The 21869-nt window shown below is 46.1% G+C and overlaps 1 protein-coding gene across 1 annotated transcript; it reads left to right on the top strand.

Moving 5' to 3' along the window:
* The first annotated feature begins 5732 nt into the window (after positions 1 to 5732).
* Positions 5733 to 21163, top strand: LOC119956800 (ornithine decarboxylase antizyme 2-like). The gene is given in 6 exon segments (XM_038784232.1): positions 5733 to 5927; positions 15119 to 15194; positions 15196 to 15276; positions 17305 to 17477; positions 19342 to 19427; positions 20626 to 21163. Coding segments are annotated over 6 exon segments (642 nt in total). The 5' UTR covers positions 5733 to 5829; the 3' UTR covers positions 20754 to 21163.
* Positions 21164 to 21869: the final 706 nt, after the last annotated feature.

Consider the following 21869-nt stretch of genomic DNA (forward strand, 5'->3'; position numbering starts at 1 on the left):
GTTTGCTGGGCCATGTCAGAGGGGCAGTTAACAAGTCTGGGGTCACATGTAGGCCAGACCGGGTAAGGGCGGCAGATTTCCTTCCCTGAAGGGACATTAGTGAAGCAGATGGGTTTCCTGGTCACCTTTACGGAAACTAACTTTTCAATTCCAGACCATTAATTGAATTTAAATTCCACCAGCTGTCTTGGTGACATTTGAACTTGTGTCCCCAGGGCTTTAGCCTAAATATCTGGATTACTCGTCCAGTGACATTACCACTATGTCACCCTGTTAAAGCTATTTGTAAGTAGGCAGCATGGTGGTGCAGTGGGTTAGCACTGCTGCCACACGGCGCTGAGGTCCCAGGTTCGATCCCGGCTCTGGGTCACTGTCCGTGTGGAGTTTGCACATTCTAACAGTGCTGTTCTTAATCACAATAGCTTTTTTAAAAATTTTAGAGTACCTAATTTTTTTTTCCAATTAACGGGCAATTTAGCGTGGCCAATCCACCTAGCCTGCACATCTTTGGGTTAGATAGAGAAATACAGCACAGAACAGGCCCTTCGGCCCACGATAGAACATAGAACATAGAACATAGAACAGTACAGCACAGAACAGGCCCTTCGGCCCTCAATGTTGTGCCGAGCCATGATCACCCTACTCAAACCCACATATCCACCCTATACTCGTAACCCAACAACCCCCCCCTTAATGTTACTTTTATTAGGACACTACGGGCAATTTAGCATGGCCAATCCACCTAACCCGCACATCTTTGGACTGTGGGAGGAAACCGGAGCACCCGGAGGAAACCCACGCACACAGGGGGAGGACGTGCAGACTCCACACAGACAGTGACCCAGCCGGGAATCGAACCTGGGACCCTGGAGCTGTGAAGCATTTATGCTAACCACCATGCTACCCTGTTGCGCTGAACTTTTGTCCTTGGTTAATCAAAGAATTTTGGACAATTTTACATGGCCAATCCACCCAACCTGCACATCTTTGGACTGTGGGAGGAAACCGGAGTACCCGGAGGAAACCCACGCACACACGGGGAGGATGTGCAGACTCCACACAGACAGTGACCCAAGTCAAAATCGAACTTGGGACCCTGGAGCTGTGAAGCAATTGTGCTATCCACAATGCTACTGTGCTGCCCTTAAGAAGTTAACCTACACTCCATTATTCTACCCAAATCCATGTACCTATCCAATAGCCGCTTGAAGGTCCCTAATGTTTCCGACTCAACTACTTCCACAGTGGGCGAAACCCACGCAAACACGGAGAGAATGTGCGAACTCCACACGGACAGTGACCCAGAGTCGGGATCGAACCTGGGATCTCGGCGCTGTGGGGCAGCAGTGCTAACCACTTCTCCACCGTGCTGCCCTGGTCATTTGGGTTCGGAGTGGTCTTGACAGGGTGGGTGTGGATAGGAAGTTGCCTCTTGTGGAAGAGCCTAAACCCAGAGTCCACCATTTATGACAGAGACAAGGAGAAGCTTTTTCTCCCAGGGGGTTATGAGCCTCTGGAACTCTTTCCCTGAAAAGGCAGAGTCTTGGGAATATTTTTAAGGCAGAGCTAGAAAGATTTTTGACTAGCAAGGGGGTGAAAGGTTATCGGGCGTTAGCAGGAATGTGTGTCTGAGGTCACAATCAGATCGGCGACGATTTTATTGAATGGCGAGGCAGGCCCCAGGGGCCGAGTGGCCTACTCCTGCTCCTAATTTGCATGGTTCGTAATCTAAACAAAGGCTTCTTTCCGGAGCAATAGCAGGATTGCAGGAGAGCTCTTCATACACTTGTCACCGGCTGATGAACACTGCCTCGACTACTACATCAGACGTTAACTCGCACTGCATCCTGTAATGATGTACAGCAAACCATTTTACATATACCGCCACAATCAGTATGTTAAACTAAATGCACAACAAAACAATATCACCACAACTTGCTTTCAATTCTGGAACGAAATCAGGAAGGAACTCTTTCACACCAAGAGTTGATCAACAGGAGCTTTGAAGACCAAGATTTCTGTTAGATAGGGACATAAAGGAACAATGGAGCAAGGGCCGATAAATGAAGCTGAAGTGAACAGCTACCATCTTCTGCAAGGCCCCACCTACTTTGGTGACTGTAAAAGATCTCATACGAATCAGCGCACACTGAAATCTCCTGGTTAATCTTGTTCTTTTAACTAATACTGATTAACTGGCCATTCACTCATCGCACTCATTTTGTTTTATAAATTTAGAGTACCCTATTCATTTTTTTCAATGAAGGGGCAATTTGGCGCGGCCAATCCAGCTAGCCTGCACATCTTTGGGAAGTGGGGGTGAGACCCACGCACACACGGGGAGAATGTGCAAACTCCACACGGACAGTGACCCAGGGCCGTGATCGAACCCGGGTCCTCGGCGCCGTGAGGCAGCAGTGCTAACCACTGCGCCACCTTCCCTCCTCGCACTCATTCCCTGCGGAGCTCTGCAATGTTCCAGCTTTGCGGCAGAATTTTGACTGAATCATTGGATCATAAAATGGTTCCATCTGCTGACTCTTCATGGGAAATTTAGCTAGTCCTCCCAACTGCCCCCCCCCCTCCACACACCCCCCCCCCCCCCCCCCCCCCCGCTGCCGCCAACCTTCTGCCTGCATTTTCTTTCCACCCTTCAGAGAATTGTCCAATTCTCTTTTGAAAACATCGACGGAATCTGCCTCCAAGTGCATTCTGGATCCTAAGTGTCCACTTTCTCCTAATGTCACCGTCTGCCATTCATCTTAAATTTTTAAAAAATTCATTTACGGGATGTGGGCATTTATTGCCCATCCCTCGCTGGTCTTCAGAAGGTGGTGATGAGCTGCCTTCTTGAACCGCTGCAGTCCCCGAGGTGTAGGTACATCCACTGTGCAGTTAGGGAGGGAGTTCCAGGATTTTGACCCAGCGACAGTGAAGGAACGCCGATCTATTTCCAAGTCAGGATATTGAGTGACTTGGTGTCCTCTGGATCTCAACCCTTCTGCCAACAGTTTCTCTCTATCTTCGCTGATGGTGGCACAGTGGTTAGCACTGCTACCTCACAGTGCCAAGGATCCAGGTCCAATTCCGGCCTTTGGAGTATCCACACAGACACAATGGGCTGAATGGTGTCTTTCCGTCCTATAGGGGAGATGGTGGCGCCATGGTAAAATCATTGTTACAGTAATCCAGAGGCCCAGGCTGATTCTCTGGGGTCACGGGTTCAAACCTAGTATGGCAGCGTGGAATATAAAGCTCCTCTCAATGTCGGTGAGCATGAAGCTATCATTGATTCTTGCAAAGATTTGATTGTTCATTTAATGCCCTTTAGAGAAGGCAGTCTGGCCCCGGCCTACCTGTGACTCCAGACCCACAGAACTGTGGTTGTCTGAGGTGAAGCCATTCAAATTCGGGCAGCACGGTGGCATGGTGGTTAGCATAAATGCTTCACAGCTCCAGGGTCCCAGGTTCGATTCCCGGCTGGGTCACTGTCTGTGTGGAGTCTGCATGTCCTCCCCCTGTGTGCGTGGGTTTCCTCCGGGTGCTCCGGTTTCCTCCCACAGTCCAAAGATGTGCGGGTTAGGTGGATTGGCCATGCTAAATTGCCCGTAGTGTCCTAATAAAAGTAAGGTTAAGGGGAGGTTGTTGGGTTACGGGTATAGGGTGGATATGTGGGTTTGAGTAGGGTGATCATGGCTCGGCACAACATTGAGGGCCGAAGGGCCTGTTCTGTGCTGTACTGTTCTATGTTCTAATCAAACCAGAAAAATGGTGGCAGCATCTGTGTAAATGTACAACTCTTCTTCAGAGCGGACTCAAAATGTCAACTCCATTCTCTCCCTCCCTCCACAGATGCTGCCAAACCTGCAGAGGTTTTCCAGTATTCTCTGTTTCAGTATTTTACTGTTATTCAAGGGCAATTCGGGATGGGCCTTGCCGGCAACACCCAATTCCCACGAAAGGGTAAAGCAAGACACAATTCAGCGGAGAATTCTTTTATTCAGCGGAGAATTCTTTTTTTTTCTGCACCCTTCTCTCATCTGCCTTTTGAGGGAGGTCGGTTAGCTCAGTGGGCTGGATGGCCGGCTCGTGATGCGGAACGACGTTAACGGCGCAGGTTCAATTCCTATACCGGCTGAGGTATCCACAATGCCCCTCCCACCTTCCCAACTTTGTCGCTCGCCTAAAGTGTGGTGACTCTCAGGAGGCAGCAGGGTGGCACAGTGGGTTAGCACTACCGCCTCACAGCGCCAGGGACCCGGGTTCAGCTCTGGCCTTGGGCGACCGGCTGCATGGTGTTTGCACGTTCTCCCCCGTGCCTCCGGTTTTCTCCCGCAGTCCAAAGATGCGCAGGTTAGGTGGGGTTACGGGTTTGTGGGGGAGTCGGCCTAGAGGTGAGGGGCCGAACAGCCTCCTTCTGCACCGTCGAGATTCTAAGGCAATTACCACTAGTCAGCTCTCTGTCTCTGCCTCCAAATGGAAGAGCAGCCTGTGGTCTTCTCGGACCATGGCGCCGTGACATTTACTTTACTGATCTTGACTGGAATTACATAGAACATAGAACATAGAACGATACAGCGCAGTACAGGCCCTTCGGCCCACGATGTTGCACCGACATGGGAAGTCAAAAACTAAAGGCCATCTAACCTACACTATGCCATTATCATCCATATGCTTATCCAATAAACTTTTAAATGCCCTCAATGTTGGCGAGTTCACTACTGTTGCAGGTAGGGCATTCCACGGCCTCACCACTCTCTGCGTAAAAAAACCTACCTCTGACGTCTGTCCTATATCTATTACCCCTCAATTTAAGGCTATGTCCCCTCGTGCTAGCCACCTCCATCCGCGGGAGAAGGCTCTCACTGTCCACCCTATCTAACCCTCTGATCATTTTGTATGCCTCTATTAAGTCACCTCTTAACCTTCTCTCTAACGAAAACAACCTTAAGTCCATCAGCCTTTCCTCATAAGATTTTCCCTCCATACCAGGCAACATCCTGGTAAATCTCCTCTGCACCCGTTCCAAAGCCTCCACGTCCTTCCTATAATGAGGCGACCAGAGCTGTACGCAATACTCCAAATGCGGCCGTACCAGAGCTTTGTACAGCTGCAACATGACCTCATGGCTCCGGAACTCAATCCCTCTACCAATAAAGGCCAACGCACCATAGGCCTTCTTCACAACCCTATCAACCTGGGTGGCAACTTTCAGGGATCTATGTACATGGACACCGAGATCCCTCTGCTCATCCACACTGCCAAGAATTTTACCATTAGCCAAATATTCCGCATTCCTGTTTTTCTTTCCAAAGTGAATCACTCTGTGAATTGCTCTGGGATGCTCTGGGGAGGGGACAGGGTGCTTGCATAGAAGCAAATGCAAGCTTTGCAGGCCAGCATATATCATGCAAACCACGAATAACCAAAGCCTGTAATGTGAATGCACAAGGGGAATGGAGAAGCAACCAGGACATCTCCAACCTGCCCCCATTGAGCAGCCACAGGCAGGCCCCGCCCCCCCGCCTGTCAATCACAGGGGCGTTGACGTCATGGGTCAAACAAAAAATAAATAAACCGGGTGAAGATTAATGAAACCAGCGGGGAAAATGTCTGTCTAAGGAAAGGCAGTGCAGGGCGGCGCCGGGCGGTTAGAAAAAGGGCATTTTTCCGTCTGTTGTGTTTGTTCGCGGCCCCCATGAGGCCCCGCGCGGCTATATAAGCGCGCGGCGGCGGCGCGGCGGCCGCTGAAGGTTCTGGAAGGCGGAGCGGTTGGAGGTGCCACTGGCAGCATAACCCACCCAGCGAGCGGGCTCCGTCTGCGGCCGGATGGTCAGAAGCTCCGTCGAACGGATACTCAACAGCCACTACTTCGGAAAAGAAAGAGACAAGAGCCCAGCTTCCGCCATGATAAATACCCAGGAGAGGTGAGGGGGAGGGTATTGGGGAAAGGGGGTGGGGAGGGGTGTTGTGGAAAGGGGGTGGGGTATTGGGGAAAGTGGGGGGTGGGGAGGGGTATTGGGGAAAGGGGGAGGGTATTGGGGAAAGGGGAGGGGTATTGGGGAAAGGGGAGGGGTATTGGGGAAAGGGGAGGGGTATTGGGGAAAGGGGAGGGGTATTGAGGAAAGGGGAGGGGTATTGGGGAAAGGGGAGGGGTATTGAGGAAAGGGGGGTGGGGAGGGGTATTGGAAAGGGGGTATGGGGAAGGGGGGTGGGGAGGAGTATGGGGAAGGGGGGGTGGGGAGGGATATTGGGGAAAGGGGGAGGGGTATTGGGGAAAGGGGGGTGGGGAGGGGTATTGGGGAAAGGGGGGTGGGGAGGGGTATTGGGGAAAGGGGGGTGGGGAGGGGTATTGGGGAAAGGGGGTGGGGAGGGGTATTGGGGAAAGGGGGTGGGGAGGGGTATTGGGGAAAGGGGGGTGGGGGGGTATTGGGGAAAGGGGAGGTGGGGGAGGGTATTTGGGAAAGGGGGTGGGGAAGGGTATTGGAAAGGGGGTGGGGAGGGGTATTGGGGGAAGGGGGGGGTGGGGAGGGGTATTGGGGAAAGGGGGGGTGGGGAGGGGTATTGGGGAAAGGGGGGGTGGGGAGGGGTATTGGGGAAAGGGGGGGTGGGGAGGGGTATTGGGGAAAGGGGGGGTGGGGAGGGGTATTGGGGAAAGGGGGGTGGGGGGAAGGGGAGGTGGGGGGAGGGTATTGGGGAAAGGGGGGTTGGGGAGGGTATTGGGTAAAGTGGGGTGGGGTATTGGGGAAAGTGGGTGTGTATTGGGAAAAAGGGGGGTGAGGGGTATTGGGGAAAGGGGCAGTGGAGGTTATTGGGGAAAGGGGGGTGGGGGAGGGTATTTGGGAAACGGGGGGTATTGGGGAAAGGGTGGAGGTGAGGGGAGGGTATTGGGGAAAGGGGGGGTGGGGGAGGGTATTGGGGAAAGGGGGGTGGGGAGCTGTATTGGGGAAAGTGGGGGTATTGGGGAAAGGGGGCAGGGGAGGGTATTGGGAACAGGTGTGGGAGGGGTGTATTGGGGAAGAGGTGGGGGTATTGGGGAAAGGGGGTGTGGAGGGGTATTGGGGAAGCGGGTGTGGAGGGGTATTGGGAAGGGGGGTTGGAGGGGTATTGGGGAAGGGGGGATGATGGGGTATTGGGGAAGGGGGCGCAGAGGGGTATTGGGAAGGGGGCGCGGAGGGGGTACTGGGGAAGGGGGGGATGGAGGGGTATTGGGGAAGGGGGGGATGGAGCGGTATTGGGGAAGGGGGCGCAGAGGGGTATTGGGAAGGGGGGCACGGAGGGGGTACTGCGGAAGGGGGGTGTGGAGGGTATAGGGGAAGAGAGGGCAGGAAGTGTTGAGGGTTTAGCTTTTCGTAATAGATTTGTTATTGGGAAATGGGTTTTCATAAGGGGCCTCACGGTAGCATGGTGGTTAGCATCAATGCTTCACAGCTCCAGGGTCCCAGGTTCAATTCCCGGCTGGGTCACTGTCTGTGTGGAGTCTGCACGTTCTCCCCGTGTGTGCGTGGGTTTCCTCCGGGTGCTCCGGTTTCCTCCCACAGTCCAAAGATGTGCAGGTTAGGTGGATTGGCCATGCTAAATTGCCCATAGTGTAAGGTTAATGGGGGGATTGTTGGGTTACGGGTTACGTGGGTTTAAGTAGGGTGATCATTGCTCGGCACAACATCGAGGGCCGAAGGGCCTGTTCTGTGCTGTACTGTTCTATGTTCTATAGGTACACCAGCGGATGAAGGTGATGTGCTTAATGGAGAGGATTAATGAAATGAGCTCTTGAGGGTGGTGTGTCAGGGAGTTCCAGTGGACATAAGTTCAAGGTTGTCACCAAAGCCTCGCGGGTTGACAATGTTATAAGAAGAAAATGGTGAAATACTTGAAAAAAGATGGTCTGGGAAAGGGATCTGAGAATGTTAAATGGCTGCTGCTTGTTCTAAAAGTTCTATGATGTCTGTGTTATATTGTGACATATTCTGTGTCATGTGATGTATATTAGATGTGTACGACAATAAAACAAGGGTGTGGATATATCCCTCCCTGGTGAAGTCTGTATTGGTTGTTTTTCTTGCTTTCTTTCCGCAGCATATTGTAACCAATGGTGTGCGCTTCAGTGTCTACTTCCGCCTTTCATATGCATAATTTCTGTATTGCATTAGTAACAAGTGATAGAACTAGAGGTTGTGACTGGAAATAAGAATATGTGGTTGAGCAATTTAAGCTTTTGTATGGAACTATTGATTTGCTAAATTATTGGTGTTTGCCTGCTCTGTGCACTTGCTTGTGGGGCCCCAGATGTGATGAGTGTTTCTCGTGTCTTTTTAAGCAAAATGTAATTTGTGAATTAATTTCTTTGTTGTGTTTTGGGCTGAGGTTCTGTTAGGCTGGGAATGATCAAATGGAACTGTTCTGTTGATAAGTTGAGCCGTTCGAAAACCTCTATCGTGGACTGTGATGGTGCAGTGAACTGGGTATTTTACAACAAAAAAATTACATTAATCATTACTATTGATCTGCAGGAAACTATCTACTTTTTAATGGTTTCCCTTCACATAAATAGAAATGGCTTTGTGGAAAGTTGTAGTTCCCCTTTATTTTAGCTTTGCAAGTTTGACCTAGAAGGGAATGTTTGTAATATACACCTTCTCTGTCGAAGAGAGAAATGGTAGTTTGATATTCTGGGTGCAAAACTTCAAAATACTATCTCTTACAGAACTGAACAAGACTAAGGGGAGGTTAGGTCAGGTTAATGTTGACTCTTGTCGGATTCTTGAGTCACCTGTCAAAAGGTTATCAAAAGCTGGAAGAAGAAATGTGTGGGGATCATAGCGTCAATGAATATAACTAAGACCGAGGAGTGATCCTGCAAGGGAGTTATTTGCATTGTTGAGTCACAGGGATGTCACGATCCAGTGAAATGCAAAAATATTCAGTTACTGTTCTGGAAGTCCAGTGGCCCTGCCCACATGTTATGTCCAGTGGCCCTGTGGTCCAGTGGCCCTGCCCACATTGTCAGTCTTTGCCATTGTTTATCCCTGTCCAAATATAATTGGAAATATCGAGAAATTGTGGTTTCTAAGTGGTGATTCGGTTACGTTGCCACATTCTGGCCCAAATGACAGGTCCATGTTACCTGCTGATAGTTTTCACAAAACACAATGCTATTTGCACATTCTTGATACTGTGGAATAAATTTCCCGAGGAGTTCACACAGTGATAAGTGAACATGGAGATGCAGCTGGAGCCCTTGGATGTCTTTTGCAAGTAATCAGATGTTTGACCTTGGGATAATTCTGATGTGATGTAGTATTATATGTCTTTGGAAATATTGACTAAGGTGCTATAATGTAGCTCTGAACTATTCAGTGCCTCAGAGGCTGTATTGATATTTGCTGCAGATACATTGCGGAAATTAGTTTTGTGGGAACTGTGGATTGTCTCCTAAGAAATTGATATAGCTGCACTGATGAAGGAAATGTATGTAGTTCCATAGGAAGTTAAATAAGCCACTGCAGATTACAACTCTTCTCACCCTTGAAATACCTTGCGATCTGAATAAATGTGACTTTTGAAATGGTGAAAAACTGCTGATGGGTATTTTGCACGTTCCTGTTTGTGACCATGCTACATCCTTCCAACTCGTTGATATTGTTCAAACTTTGAAGCTGCTGTAATTGGGAAATTGCAATTTGTCTGAAGAAACTGACCATTGGTGTAGTGGTTAAACATTTGGATTGACCACCGAGTAGTCATGTTATGGCAGTATTCTACCTGAAGGGTGTGCAGTATGTGGCTTTTGATGCCAAATTGTAAATATTGGATTGCAGCCACTTTCTCAAAATGGTGCAACCAGGGATCGGTTTCATACATTTTATTTTACATTTGCAGACCAGTTGAGAGAGAATCAGTGTGTCATTCATGGCCCATGACAGTTCCTCAGCCTTCTAGCACCTGTCTAATCCCACTTCAAGAACACATGTTTGTCATTGCACATGTAGAATGATGTAGTTCTTTCAAGGCTTTTGTTCCACATTTCAATTGAGGAAGGATCTAACTCTGCAAGCGTGCAATTTGTGTGAAATGGTAGCAATGGAATAATCTCACTTCCCAGTGAGAACTGAAACAGTCAGCTTTAACTCAAAGATGTGTGTTTGGCAGCTGATGATGACTACTTTATAAAATGCTGGACAGGACGTGAACCTGTGGGTTTTCAGAAGTCTGAATCTGATTTGCAACTTGATATAGACAAAATAAATGGGGTGGGGGGAGAGAGGTGATGGGCAGAATGTGTTTTAATCGGGTAATGTCAAAAGGGGATAAGATTTTTTTCATTTAAGTTTAAAAACAAACGATGGAGCCTTGTGTATCTGATAAACTTGTAGCATTATTAACTTCCTGTTTTTCAATCTTGACCTGACTGAGGAAGTAGATTAGTTTCAAATTGTTGAGAGCAGTAACAATTTTGCCTTTAAATCATAACTTTCTGAACTATGATCATAGAATTTACATTGCAGAAGGAGGCCGTGCAGCCCATTGAGTCTGCACCGGCTCTTGGAAAGAGCACCTTGCCTAAGCCCACACGTCCACCCTATATCTCAGTAACCCCACCTAACCATTTTTGGGTACTAAGGGCAATTTTTTAGCATGGCCAATCCATCTAACCTGCACATCTTTGGACTGTGGGAGGAAGTGTTTCTGTGCTACTAAATATTACTTCAGTTGCAAAATGTTTGTTGAATGCAATCAAAAATAGTCACTGGGAATTTTAATTATTAAATCAGCAAGAATATTTATACTTGCTGTTGGTTTTGCTGATGAAAGGGCCGTTGCTATAATTTTGAGTAAATGCTATTGAGTGGCTGTATGATTTTGAGAGTCTTGTTTTAGTATTTTCACTTAACTATTTAAATTTGAGAAAGTTGCATTATTTCTGCAAATTATGCAGCTTCATTGCTGCATTGCAGGAAGAGTCTGCAGACTGCAGCATTGTCTTGCCCATCTCCATTGTTCTCTCACAGCATCCACTAACTTGGAGGTTGTGAATTCAGCACCTCATTACTGATTGAGGAGGGCAGCACGGTGGCACATTGCTGCCTACGGCGCTGAGGGCCCGGGTTCGAATCCCGGCCCTGGGTCACTGTCCGTGAGGAGTTTGCACATTCTCCCCGTGTCTGCGTGGGTTTCACCCCCACAACCCAAAAGATGTGCAGGGTAGGTGGATTGGCCGCGCTAAATTGCCCCTTAATTGGAAAAAATAATTGGGTACTCTTAAAAAATAAAAATTTTTTAAAGTAGAATTACTGATTGAGGGAATCTTTTCAAGATCACGAGGCAGCTTTGGAGGCGTTTAGGATCAGCAATGCACATGGCTAGTTACTCTAACTGCAAATCATTGGATCATACCGTATCCTAAAATTTTGCATTGAAAGATTGTCAAATGACGGGTGAATGATAGAAAGGAGATGTGTAAGTTGGATTTCTCATGGGTACGCAGCATTGTTATCAATAGATCAACAGCTTGCCTTTGCTTACTACTTCAGACTCGCCTTGAGCACAAAAAATTTTTTTGTATATAAATTTAGAGTACCCAATTATTTTTTCCCAATTAAGGGGCAAATTAGCGTGGCCAATCCACCGAACCTGCACATCTTTGGGCTGTGGGGGTGAAACCCACGCAGACATGGGGAGAATGTACAAACTCCACACGGACAGTAACCCAGGGCCGGGATTCGAAAATGGGGCCACAGCACCGCAGTCCCAGTGCTATCCACTGTGCCACATGCCACCCCTGGCTTGAGCACAAAAATAAAGATTTGACATTGCAGCACAGTACAGAGGGAGCGCTGCACTGTTTTGGCTGCTGTCTTTCGGTGTAAAAGATTCTCTGGCATTGAACTGCTGCAGTCTGTGCTTTGAAAATCCTCCCACGGTGCTGTTGGTGTTCCAGGACTTTGACCCAGTGAAGGAATACAGTGTTTCCTCATCAGGGCGGTGGGTGATTTGGATGGGAACTTTGAGAGCTGGTTGTGTTCCTCTGCCCCTGTTTTCCTTGTCTTTCTAGTTTGTAGATTGCAGTGCATATTGTCAATGGTACACACTGTAGTCATGTTGCATTGGTGGTGGAGGATTTGCATTTTTCCGAGAATATTACTTGCCCCCTTATCAGCCTAGGTACGCACTCAAGCAGAGGATTTGTGAATGGAACAAAGCACTGCAGTTTCTTTCCTGCTCATCGCAGATTGTTTATTGATACAGCTGAAGATGTTTATGCCAGGAACACGTCCCTCAGGTAGAACGGTCACCTTGCTGTGCTAGGTGTGACTTTAAGCAGTGGAAAGTTTACTCGTGTATCTTCACCCAGAGTGCCCTGCCATCTGAGGTTATTACTGCTTGCTCGTAGCACATGGAACCTTGCACAGAACCAAAACTGATTTTTTCATTTCCATATAAAATGTGTGCTTTGTCGAGGCTGTCCATTTTTGTGACAGTAACAGTTGCACCCTGTATCCAATACAGTAGCTTTTGTCAGCTGTAACTTTTGAGAGAAATGTAAATGAATTATTTAATCAAATTAAAGAACTTTGTATTTTTATGTGGGGCTATCTTCCATCAGCTGTCTGCAATACTTGAGTCTACCATCTGCTTTACTGCAGATGTTGCCTTTGATTTTTTTTTGTGGATTGTTAATTGGACCCCCGGTGCGCCGATCCTCTGAACCGTCTCGACAAAGTTTGCCCTGGTAACCTTTCTTCGTCTGCCACTGCAGAAAATTGTAGTTGAAAAAATTATCATGATTGAAGGGTAAAAAGGGTGTCGTATTCATCGCAGTTATGGAGCATGATTGCAGGTGGATATGAAAGACCCCGTGGTACGTGTACTGCAGGGGAGCAGGAAATTCCTGTGCCCTGTCTGAAAAAGTTTTAACACATCATTAACGTTATTGGTGTTTGTGAAAATTGTTGTGTTTGTTCACAAGGCAATAGCCTCAAAAGGTGCTTTATTTTGAGGCGGCACAGAGGTTAGTACGGCTCTGAGGACCCGGGTTCGATCCCAGGTCACTGTCTGTGTGGAGTTTGCACTTCACCCGGCCACACTAAATTGCCCCTTAAAAGATTTAGGTACTCAATTTATTTTTAAAAACATGCTTCATTTCTGAAAACTACATTGGCATGTCTTGAGGGCATAAAAGGTGCTCTATAAATATAAATTTTCTTTCCACCCTGACCAGTATTGGTTACCATGCCAGTTTGGGGGGTGTTTTTTACCCGAATCGATCTAGCAGGAGTTACTTGGCAGTGATCAGGAGAGGCGTCACCTGCCTGTCTCCTTTTTCTCTCCTCTGGTCCAGAGTGCTATCGAAAAATGTTTTCAGGTGAAAAATGTTTGTTTAACTTTCAAGTTGAGTCAAATTTATACCATTATGATAGATGCTTGTAGCTCTGCTTTGTGGGTGAACCTGGTGTTTCAGTAGTCATGTGACAGCTTGTTCATGCGATCCGGTGTTGATGTTGGCATCAGGTGAATTTCTGCATGGTTACGCGACTATTTTTAAATGCATGAAGGGTTGGGGGTGACGTCATAGAATCAGCTGGTAATCTGTTGAAGGTTTTGGTAAATAACAGCTTTTGCTGCTCTAGTGAGCATTTTGTATTCAACGTGCTTGAAATTGATTGAATTCAGTTAACTTCTCCTGCTTTCCTTTTGATAAAATACCTTGCATTTTTATAGTGACTTTAATGTGAAAATGTCTGAGGCCATTCACAGGAGTGTTCAGAGGTATACAGGTAATCAGGACAGATACCCAAATAGATGCTTAGGATCTTGCACAGATGCTATTCATGCTGAAAAGCTTAAGCAGCTCACTGTATGAAAAGTCCAAATTCCTGCTAATGTGCATTGCAAATGGTCTTGGTGATTTATTTTTCGTTGTATTTTGAATTGATTGGTGCAAGTCTGACTATGGGATATTATTTTAACCTTAAAATTTTGTGTGGTGTATTGCTGATGCTACAGAGAAAATAATTTTGGACATTTTAAGCTAGATATGGGGAAATGGACTGAGTTGATGCATGCAAAGGAACACTGATATATCCCTCCCAATTTATTTAGCCAGTGGCAAATAGAATAGCATAGGTTTGTGTCAAGGTGGCAATCTGTATTGGGTGCAATGATTATAGCAGCAATCACTGGATAGGGGTCAGGAATGTCTGAATTGTTTCTTGTCTGCAGCCAAGAGGCAATAATTCCATTTGTGGCATCCTTACCAAACTGACTTTGTAACTTTCTAAACTGCAGCTTTATTAAATCCATTAATTTTCTTTTTTTCTTTTTAAAAATTTAGAGTACCCAATTCATTTTTTTCCAATTAAGGGGCAATTTAGTGTGGCCAATCCACCTACCCTGCGCATCTTTGGGTTGTGGAGGCGAAACCCACGCGCACACTGGGGAGAATATGCAAACTCCACACGGACAGTGACCCAGAGCCGGGATCGAACCTGGGAACTCGGTGCTGCGAGGCAGCAGTGCTAACCATTGCGCCCCCGTGCTGCCCTTGAATCCATAAATTAAGTGATGCTGTATGTGGCTAATGTTGCTCACAAACAAGTATTTATGTTCCACATGTATCCCAAACTTCAGCAATCAGTTATATAATCAGCAGCCATTTTGTATACAGTATTGTCCTAACAATGAGATAGGTACAGTACCTATGCTGTTTTTGCTGAGGGTGCAACTCGTTCCTTTGCTACCAGTTTGTGGCCTCCAACTAATTTTGATAATTGCTGAGTGGAACCAACACTTCCCATTGCTAATACTTGCCATATTTCTTGAAAGGAGGTTTGACTTCATCTATTTGCCAAATATTTCTGACTTTTTAAGACGTTATGGATGTAGAACGAAAGGGAATTTGGGCATCTTTTGTTCAGTAAGAATCAAGTAGTGTGGCAGATTCTCAGTGGGGATGTAATATTAAAAGAAAGTAGGATTTTTATTGGTTAGAAAGTGGTGGCAAGTTAGAAGGTAAGTCTTCTGCTCAAACCTTAACTACTGTTGTTACTACCGATTTCTTTGACTTGGTTTGAACTATAACTTTCTCCAAGACCTAACAATGTTTTTGTTTTGTTTACAGTAGTATTCCTCCTTTGAGTGGTACATCTCAGCAACAGTACTGCAGGCACCTCAGTCCAGGGCCTCTGTGGTGCTCCTGATGCCCCTCACCCATCAGTGAAGATCCCGGGTGGGCGAGGGAATGGAAGGGATCACACTCTTACAGCTCTCTTACACACAGTAAGCATGTTTATTGTATTTTCTTGTGCAAAGGCAGAATGCTGACCAGTGCTGATATGGATACAGAAGAGGAGTGGCTTGTTATCTAGGAACTAAACAGATGGTTCTGGCCACTCCTGTAAAATTGAAGCAAGTTATAATGTACACCTTGTAATGATGATGCACACACAAAGAAAATTGCGGCGGCTTGTGGACAAATTTAAGTTGCATCATTGGTAATCATCTGACCGCTCCTGTGCACTAAGTGTGGAATTCATGACTGGTTATTGTTTCAAATGTTGTGGAAGTGGTGAAAGAGGACACTGAAGGTTCAGAGTCTTGTCTGCCTTTCCAAAATTTCTACGGAAGTGAGAAGTCTGGGAATGGGTTTAAAAGTTATTGAATATTTGAGTGCATCCAGTTGCTCAGGAGAAGAGGCATTTCAGCAGTGTGAGGCTTGCAGCAGTCTGGTCAAACCAGTTCATGTATATTTAATTACTTCCAACTTCTGTTCTTCCCTTGCCCTCTCTCTCTGCTTCCAGCATTGGCAGTATTTTGCTTTTGTAAATATACAAAGGTGTTGACTTTCTTGCACTGAGCTTCTGCAGAATCTGTTACGGTGGCAGTTTACAAGTGAAATAGCCACATGGTTGTCAGTTGCAGAGATTATCTTCAACAGGAATCGTTGAATGTTGCCCCTACGCCAACCGGTTTTCTCATGGGTGTTGTGGCCGCATCAATGGCAGTTGGCACTGTCTAGCTGGAGGAAATGTACAGGAAGATGCTGAACCTTTCTATTTGAATGGCCATTTTAAAATTATTTTTTAAAATGCATTTCACGAATCTTGCAGTAGTGTTCTTTTTGGAAGCATATGTTAAGGGTACATTTAAATTGGTAACAGTGTAGCAAATGTAGTAAGGGGAGTTAAAAGTTTCATGTTACAGCTTTTCTAAAGTTGAGCATCCTTAACATACAATACAAAGCAAAATACTGCAAATGCTGAAACCTTAATTAAAAACAAAAAGGCTGGAAATAATCTGAGTATCTATGGAAAGAGAAATGGGGTCAATCAGAACCTTCATTGGGACTGGAAGATTCAGGTACAGAGCCCGGGAGGGAAGGTCTCTGCATTTTGCAATTCATGTTGCCCCTTGGAAAATGTGTTCCCCCTGCGTTTGTTGCTGAATTTTGTGTTGGAATTGCTATGTGAAGGCACTCTGGCTGCCAATATAGTAAGCACGTGCTATCCAGTGCTTGCCTGGATGGTTTGTATTACATGGGCGAGTAAAGTTTCAGATTTAATTTCTGATCTATGCCGGTTAACTGTTTGGGCAATGTCTGGGTTTTATAATACAGCATGCCTGGACAGTTCTGATTTCTGCTGATACACAAGGGGTGGAAAGTTCTGCGCCTACACTTTTCACCATTATACTTGTCAGTTTATTGTCTGATTAGGATTTGCTACCTCGGTTCACAAATGAAGATAGACAATAGGATAAGTTATTCGAGGGGCTGCCTATCCACAATCCCAGAGAAGTGATCCTCCGCTCCATGCCTTGCCCCTTGCAGTTGAACCCGGATCAGAACTGGTCGAACCATACGTCTTGAGCAGGAATTGCAGATTTTGATCGTTTTGTGAGTTCACCGATTTGCACTAGGGTGTGCAACAGAGTTGGATCTCTGGAACAGCATTATCACATAGAAACAGGAGGAGGACCTCTACATACAAGTGGAAGGAGAAATGGGGAGGAGGATTCTACATACAGGCAGAAGGAGAGCAGTGTCATTGTGAAATGGAGAGGATGGGCTGGAAGGGAAAAACAGCTATGGGCTGAGACGGGAGGGCGGCTAATTAATTAGGTTTGCTAAAGGCACACTCGCACGTCTGCAATTCCTTGATGAGAAATGTATTTAGTTTTGAACTTGGTTCTCTGACCATGTGCACTGTGATCAAGTAGTTCTCTGTGGGTTTTGTGTTTGCAGAGGTTGCGAAGCTGAACCATGGAAATTTCTGAGTAAGTTTCACATTTGGCTCCTTTTCTTTGCAGGATGAGAAGCTAACTGTAACGCAAGAGCTACCGGCAAATGGAAAGCAACATATTGTCCATTTTCAATACAAGTTAACAGACTCCAAGGTCTCCAAATGGGATGCAGCCTTCTCCAATAAGAATCTCTTTGTGGAAATTCCTAATGGCGTTTTGGCAGAAGGAAGCAAAGAAGGGTGAGTTTGAATGGAAGCCTGTTGGCACATCCACCCTTTCCTCGCCTTTGTATCAAACTGTTTATTTAACCCCAAAAAATTCCAGTGTAACTTTCAGCATCATCACATCTTTCCATCCTGCTTTATAAAGTGTAGACTGGTGAAGGGGTGGTCACAAACTTAATTATCTTAGTAATGTGATACAAACTTAATTATTGAGAGCAAAGTACGTGGTGATTGTAGTATACAAATGGGGTAGCATGGTGAAATGAACTGTTGGATCCAAATAATTTGACTGAAGAAGCATCATGTCTGGCAGAGGGAAAAAAAACCAAAGAAAATTACAGCACAGAACAGGCCCTTCGGCCCGCCCAGCCTGCGCTGATCCAGATCCTTTATCTAAACCTGTTGCCTATTTTCCAAGGATCTACTTCCCTCTGTTCCCCGCCCATTTTGTATGTCTGTCCAAATGCATCTTAAATGATGCTATCGTGCTCGCCTCTACCACCTCCGCTGGCAAAGTGTTCCAGGCACCCGCCACCCTCTGCGTAAAGAACTTTCCACGCACATCTCCCTTAAACTTTCCCCCTCTCAGCTTGAAATCGTGACCCCTTGTAATTGACACCCCCACTCTTGGAAAAAGCTTGTTGCTGTCCACCCCTCTCGTAATTTTGTAGTCCTCAATCAGGTCCCCCCTCAACCTCCGTCTTTCCAACGAAAACAATCCTAATCTACTCAACCTTTCTTCATAGCTAGCACCCTCCATACCAGGCAACATCCTGGTGAACCTCCTCTGCACCCTCTCTAAAGCATCCACATCCTTCTGGTAATGTGGCGACCAGAACTGCACGCAGTATTCCAAATGTGGCCGAACCAAAGTCCTATACAAAGGAAAGGAGGCAAAGGACTGGTGAAAGGCAGAGCAAATAGTCGCCACCAAAAGGCAGTGGGTTATGATTATAACATTCTTATTCTTGCTTCACACATCACAGTTACACAGACTACAATTAAATGTCGATATTTGCTCTTTACAACCTAAATCACTGCAATTACATTTCAGTGACTATTAGAATACTTATCACGTAGGAAGCGTCAGGGGCACGACGGTAAATGTTTTCCCCAAAGTTGCTGTACTGCACGAAATACAAAGTTTCCCTGTTGCGGAATGTTCTTTCTGCCTCGTATTGGACTGCTTGCCTCATTCTTTAGCTTTCACTAGTTTGATATAACCTGTAGGTTTGATTATATGGAGCTGCTCCTAAGTCCCTTTGTGCTTCTGATTTCCGAAGCCTTTTCCCATTTCGAAAATAGTCTATGCCTCCTTTCTTCCTACCGAAGTGCGTAACCTCACAATTTTCCACATAGTATCCCATCTGCTATTTTACCCACTCTCCTAGCTTGTCCGTCCTTTTCAGCCCCCCCTGCTTCTTCAGTACTTTTTTAAAAATAAAAATTTAGAGTACCCAATTCATTTTTTCCAATTAAGGGGCAATTTAGCGTGGCCAATCCACCTACCCTGCACATCTTTGGGTTGTGGAGGTGAAACCCACGCAGACACAGGGAGAATGTGCAAACTCCACACGGACAGTGACCCAGGGCCGGGATCGCAACTGGGACCTCGGTGCCGTGAGGCAGCAGTGCTAACCACTGCATCACTGTGCTGCCCCGCTTCCTCAATACTACCTGTCCCTCTACAGATTTTTGTATCATCTGCAAGCTTAGCAGCAGTGCCCTCAGTTCCTCCTTCCAGATCGTTAATGTACATTGTGAAACTGGTGTGGTGTGTGATCATTTTAATATTGATCCTTTGTTCTCTGTTTGTAACTTGCAGCAAGGCCAAATCGTTTTCTGTTACTTTGAGCTCACTGTTGTTTTAATATGGCAGGTTAACTGCGCTGTTAGAATTTGCTGAGGAGAAGATGCAGGTGGAATATGTATTTGTCTGCTTCTACAAGAACAGAGAGGATCGAGGTAAGAGCTCCCTGTACCTGTTTGTAATCATACACACTGGAGTGTGACTTGGTTGTGATCACATGCTAGCCAAGTGAAATCCTACGTCCTTTAGTTCTGACAACTGGGAAAGTAGGCGCGTGTCTAATCCTCATACCTGTCTGCTGCATGTGGTTTTGTGGATCCAGTTACAATCAAGCCTGGATACAACTCTTTGGGTTGATTGATGAAATAAAGCGTTGGGTTGTTGGAGTATTAATCTTGGGTGGTGATTCAGTTCCAAGGGCGACCTTCAGTTGAAAAGAGAGAAATCTAGGACACTTTTCCCTTGCCCTCTTTTCTAAATTGAAGCGTTATATTCAGGAAAGCCACTTTCTTTTTAAACTTGAACTGGAGGGCACCCCCGCCCCTGGCTCCTGCTCTGGTAGGCTGCCGCAGTGTCCAATAGAAAGTGTGGCATAACTGCATGGCATCAGAAATTGCACAAGTAGTGGAATTCAGCAGTTCGCCCCATGAAGTTATTTTTCAGAGCTGGCCATATTTTGCTGCTGACATTCGTGTCACTACCGAAGCCGAGTGAGGAAAAGAGGCCAAACTGCAGAATCAGCGATTGATCGCTGTTATTGTGTTAAACAAGAGAAGCCGTATTGATATCCACAATAGGCAGTAATCTTCACCACCTGCTCTAATTTTATAAATGCAAACATAGATAACAATTAATTTTCAGTCAAAGATACTGGAAGAAGTTCTGTTTAAATTTTATTTACAATCCCCATACAATGTATGAGGGTGATGAATGCAATTAGCGATTATCCATTGTAAATGAGTTGTGGATATGCACTGAACAATGTTGTATATTCTAAGGAGATGGCATTTCTCATTGGAAAACTACTAGACAAAGTGTTTGGAGTGGGGGATGTGGAATTGGGATCTCAGAAATGTTGTTGCGTTTTCATATAACACAGCCAAGTGCGCTGCCTGTCCATTTGACGGGTTGCTTTCTAAACACAAATGAGGCAAGGAAGATGAACTGAACCATGGGGTGAGGCGAGTGGAGGCAGTAGTGAAGGACAAGTACTGTGAAGTAATTGGGATTGCAGTGTTCATTCTCTGGAGCAATGAGCAAGATGATCCATGTTCTGAATTTTGTAAAGTGTCCGATAGCTGGTGCAGGTATCTTTTTTTCCCCACTAATGTTGGATTGTTCTTTCCTTAACAGCCTTGCTTCTGAGGACGTTCAGCTTCATGGGCTTTGAGATTGTGAGACCAGGCCATCCCTCGGTTCCAGCTCGGCCTGATGTCCTGTTTATGGCGTACTCCATTGATCAGTCGTCGTCTGAGGAGTAGCAGCCAGCCGCATCAAGGAACATTTTACTGTTTCCCACTTTTTATCGTAGCGCTATTGGGAGAGGGTAGTCCTTAGTATAAATGCTGTGTAATGCCATAGCTATGGCCTGTAAAAGGTGCAGATTTTCGTTGTATTTTGCGTAAGCAAAATTTGATCATCTTGCCTAGATGTTCTTTAGGCAATCTGGGCTGAATTCAGCTTGGATTGATACTGAGCAGGAATAGTTTTGTCTCGAATTACAAAATTGTCAAGATTTTCTTTTGTCATTTGTTTCTTGAACTGTGTGACTATTTGTCATTGCTGTTTACAGAAAATGTTTGAAAGCCTGTGAATTCCTTTCACATACTGTGGTTTTTATGTACCTTCTAGAAAGCTGTTTAAAAAATAAAATAAAAGTATTTCAAATTTACCTCCTGCGCCGTGAAACGTTTTTCTTGTGGATGAAGATGCCTTTTTCTCCCAGTTTGACTGTGGTCGATACACCACCCAGAGTCACGAGGTGGTTCTTCCCCGAAACTCCTGTTCAGGAACATATTGAAATGACCGCTGGATGATCAGAATGTAGGTGACCAAAGACGTGAGGTGGATTGGCCATGCTAAATTACCCCTTTAGTGTCCAACGGTGTCAGGTTAGGCAGGATTATGGGGGGAGGTGGAGTGGGCCTAGGTAGGGTGTTCTTTCAAAGGGTTGGTGCAGACTCGATGGACCGAAAGGCCTCCTTCTGCACTGTAGGGATTCTATGACCGAATTTTACAGTGCGGCAAGTGGCCATTTGGTCTGTTAGGCCTGTGCCGTTTCTCTGATCGCTGCTGGCAACTTAGTTGCTTGCCCCTTTCAAATTTTGGGTAAAAACGGGTGCTGGAGACTGAAACAAAAACAAAACGCTGGAAAATCTCAGCAGGTCAGCATCTGTGGAGAGCGAAGGGAGCTAACGTTTCGAGTCTGGGTGACACGTTGTCAAAATTTTACTACTTAGAACATAGAACAGTACAGCACAGAACAGGCCCTTCGGCCCTTGATGTTGTGCCGAGCAATGATCACCCTACTCAAACCCTACTCGCGTATCCACCCTATACCTGTAACCCAACAACCCCCACCCCCCCCCTTACTTTTT

Source organism: Scyliorhinus canicula, chromosome 24 (assembly GCF_902713615.1).
Source record: "Scyliorhinus canicula chromosome 24, sScyCan1.1, whole genome shotgun sequence".
NCBI lineage: Eukaryota > Metazoa > Chordata > Chondrichthyes > Carcharhiniformes > Scyliorhinidae > Scyliorhinus > Scyliorhinus canicula.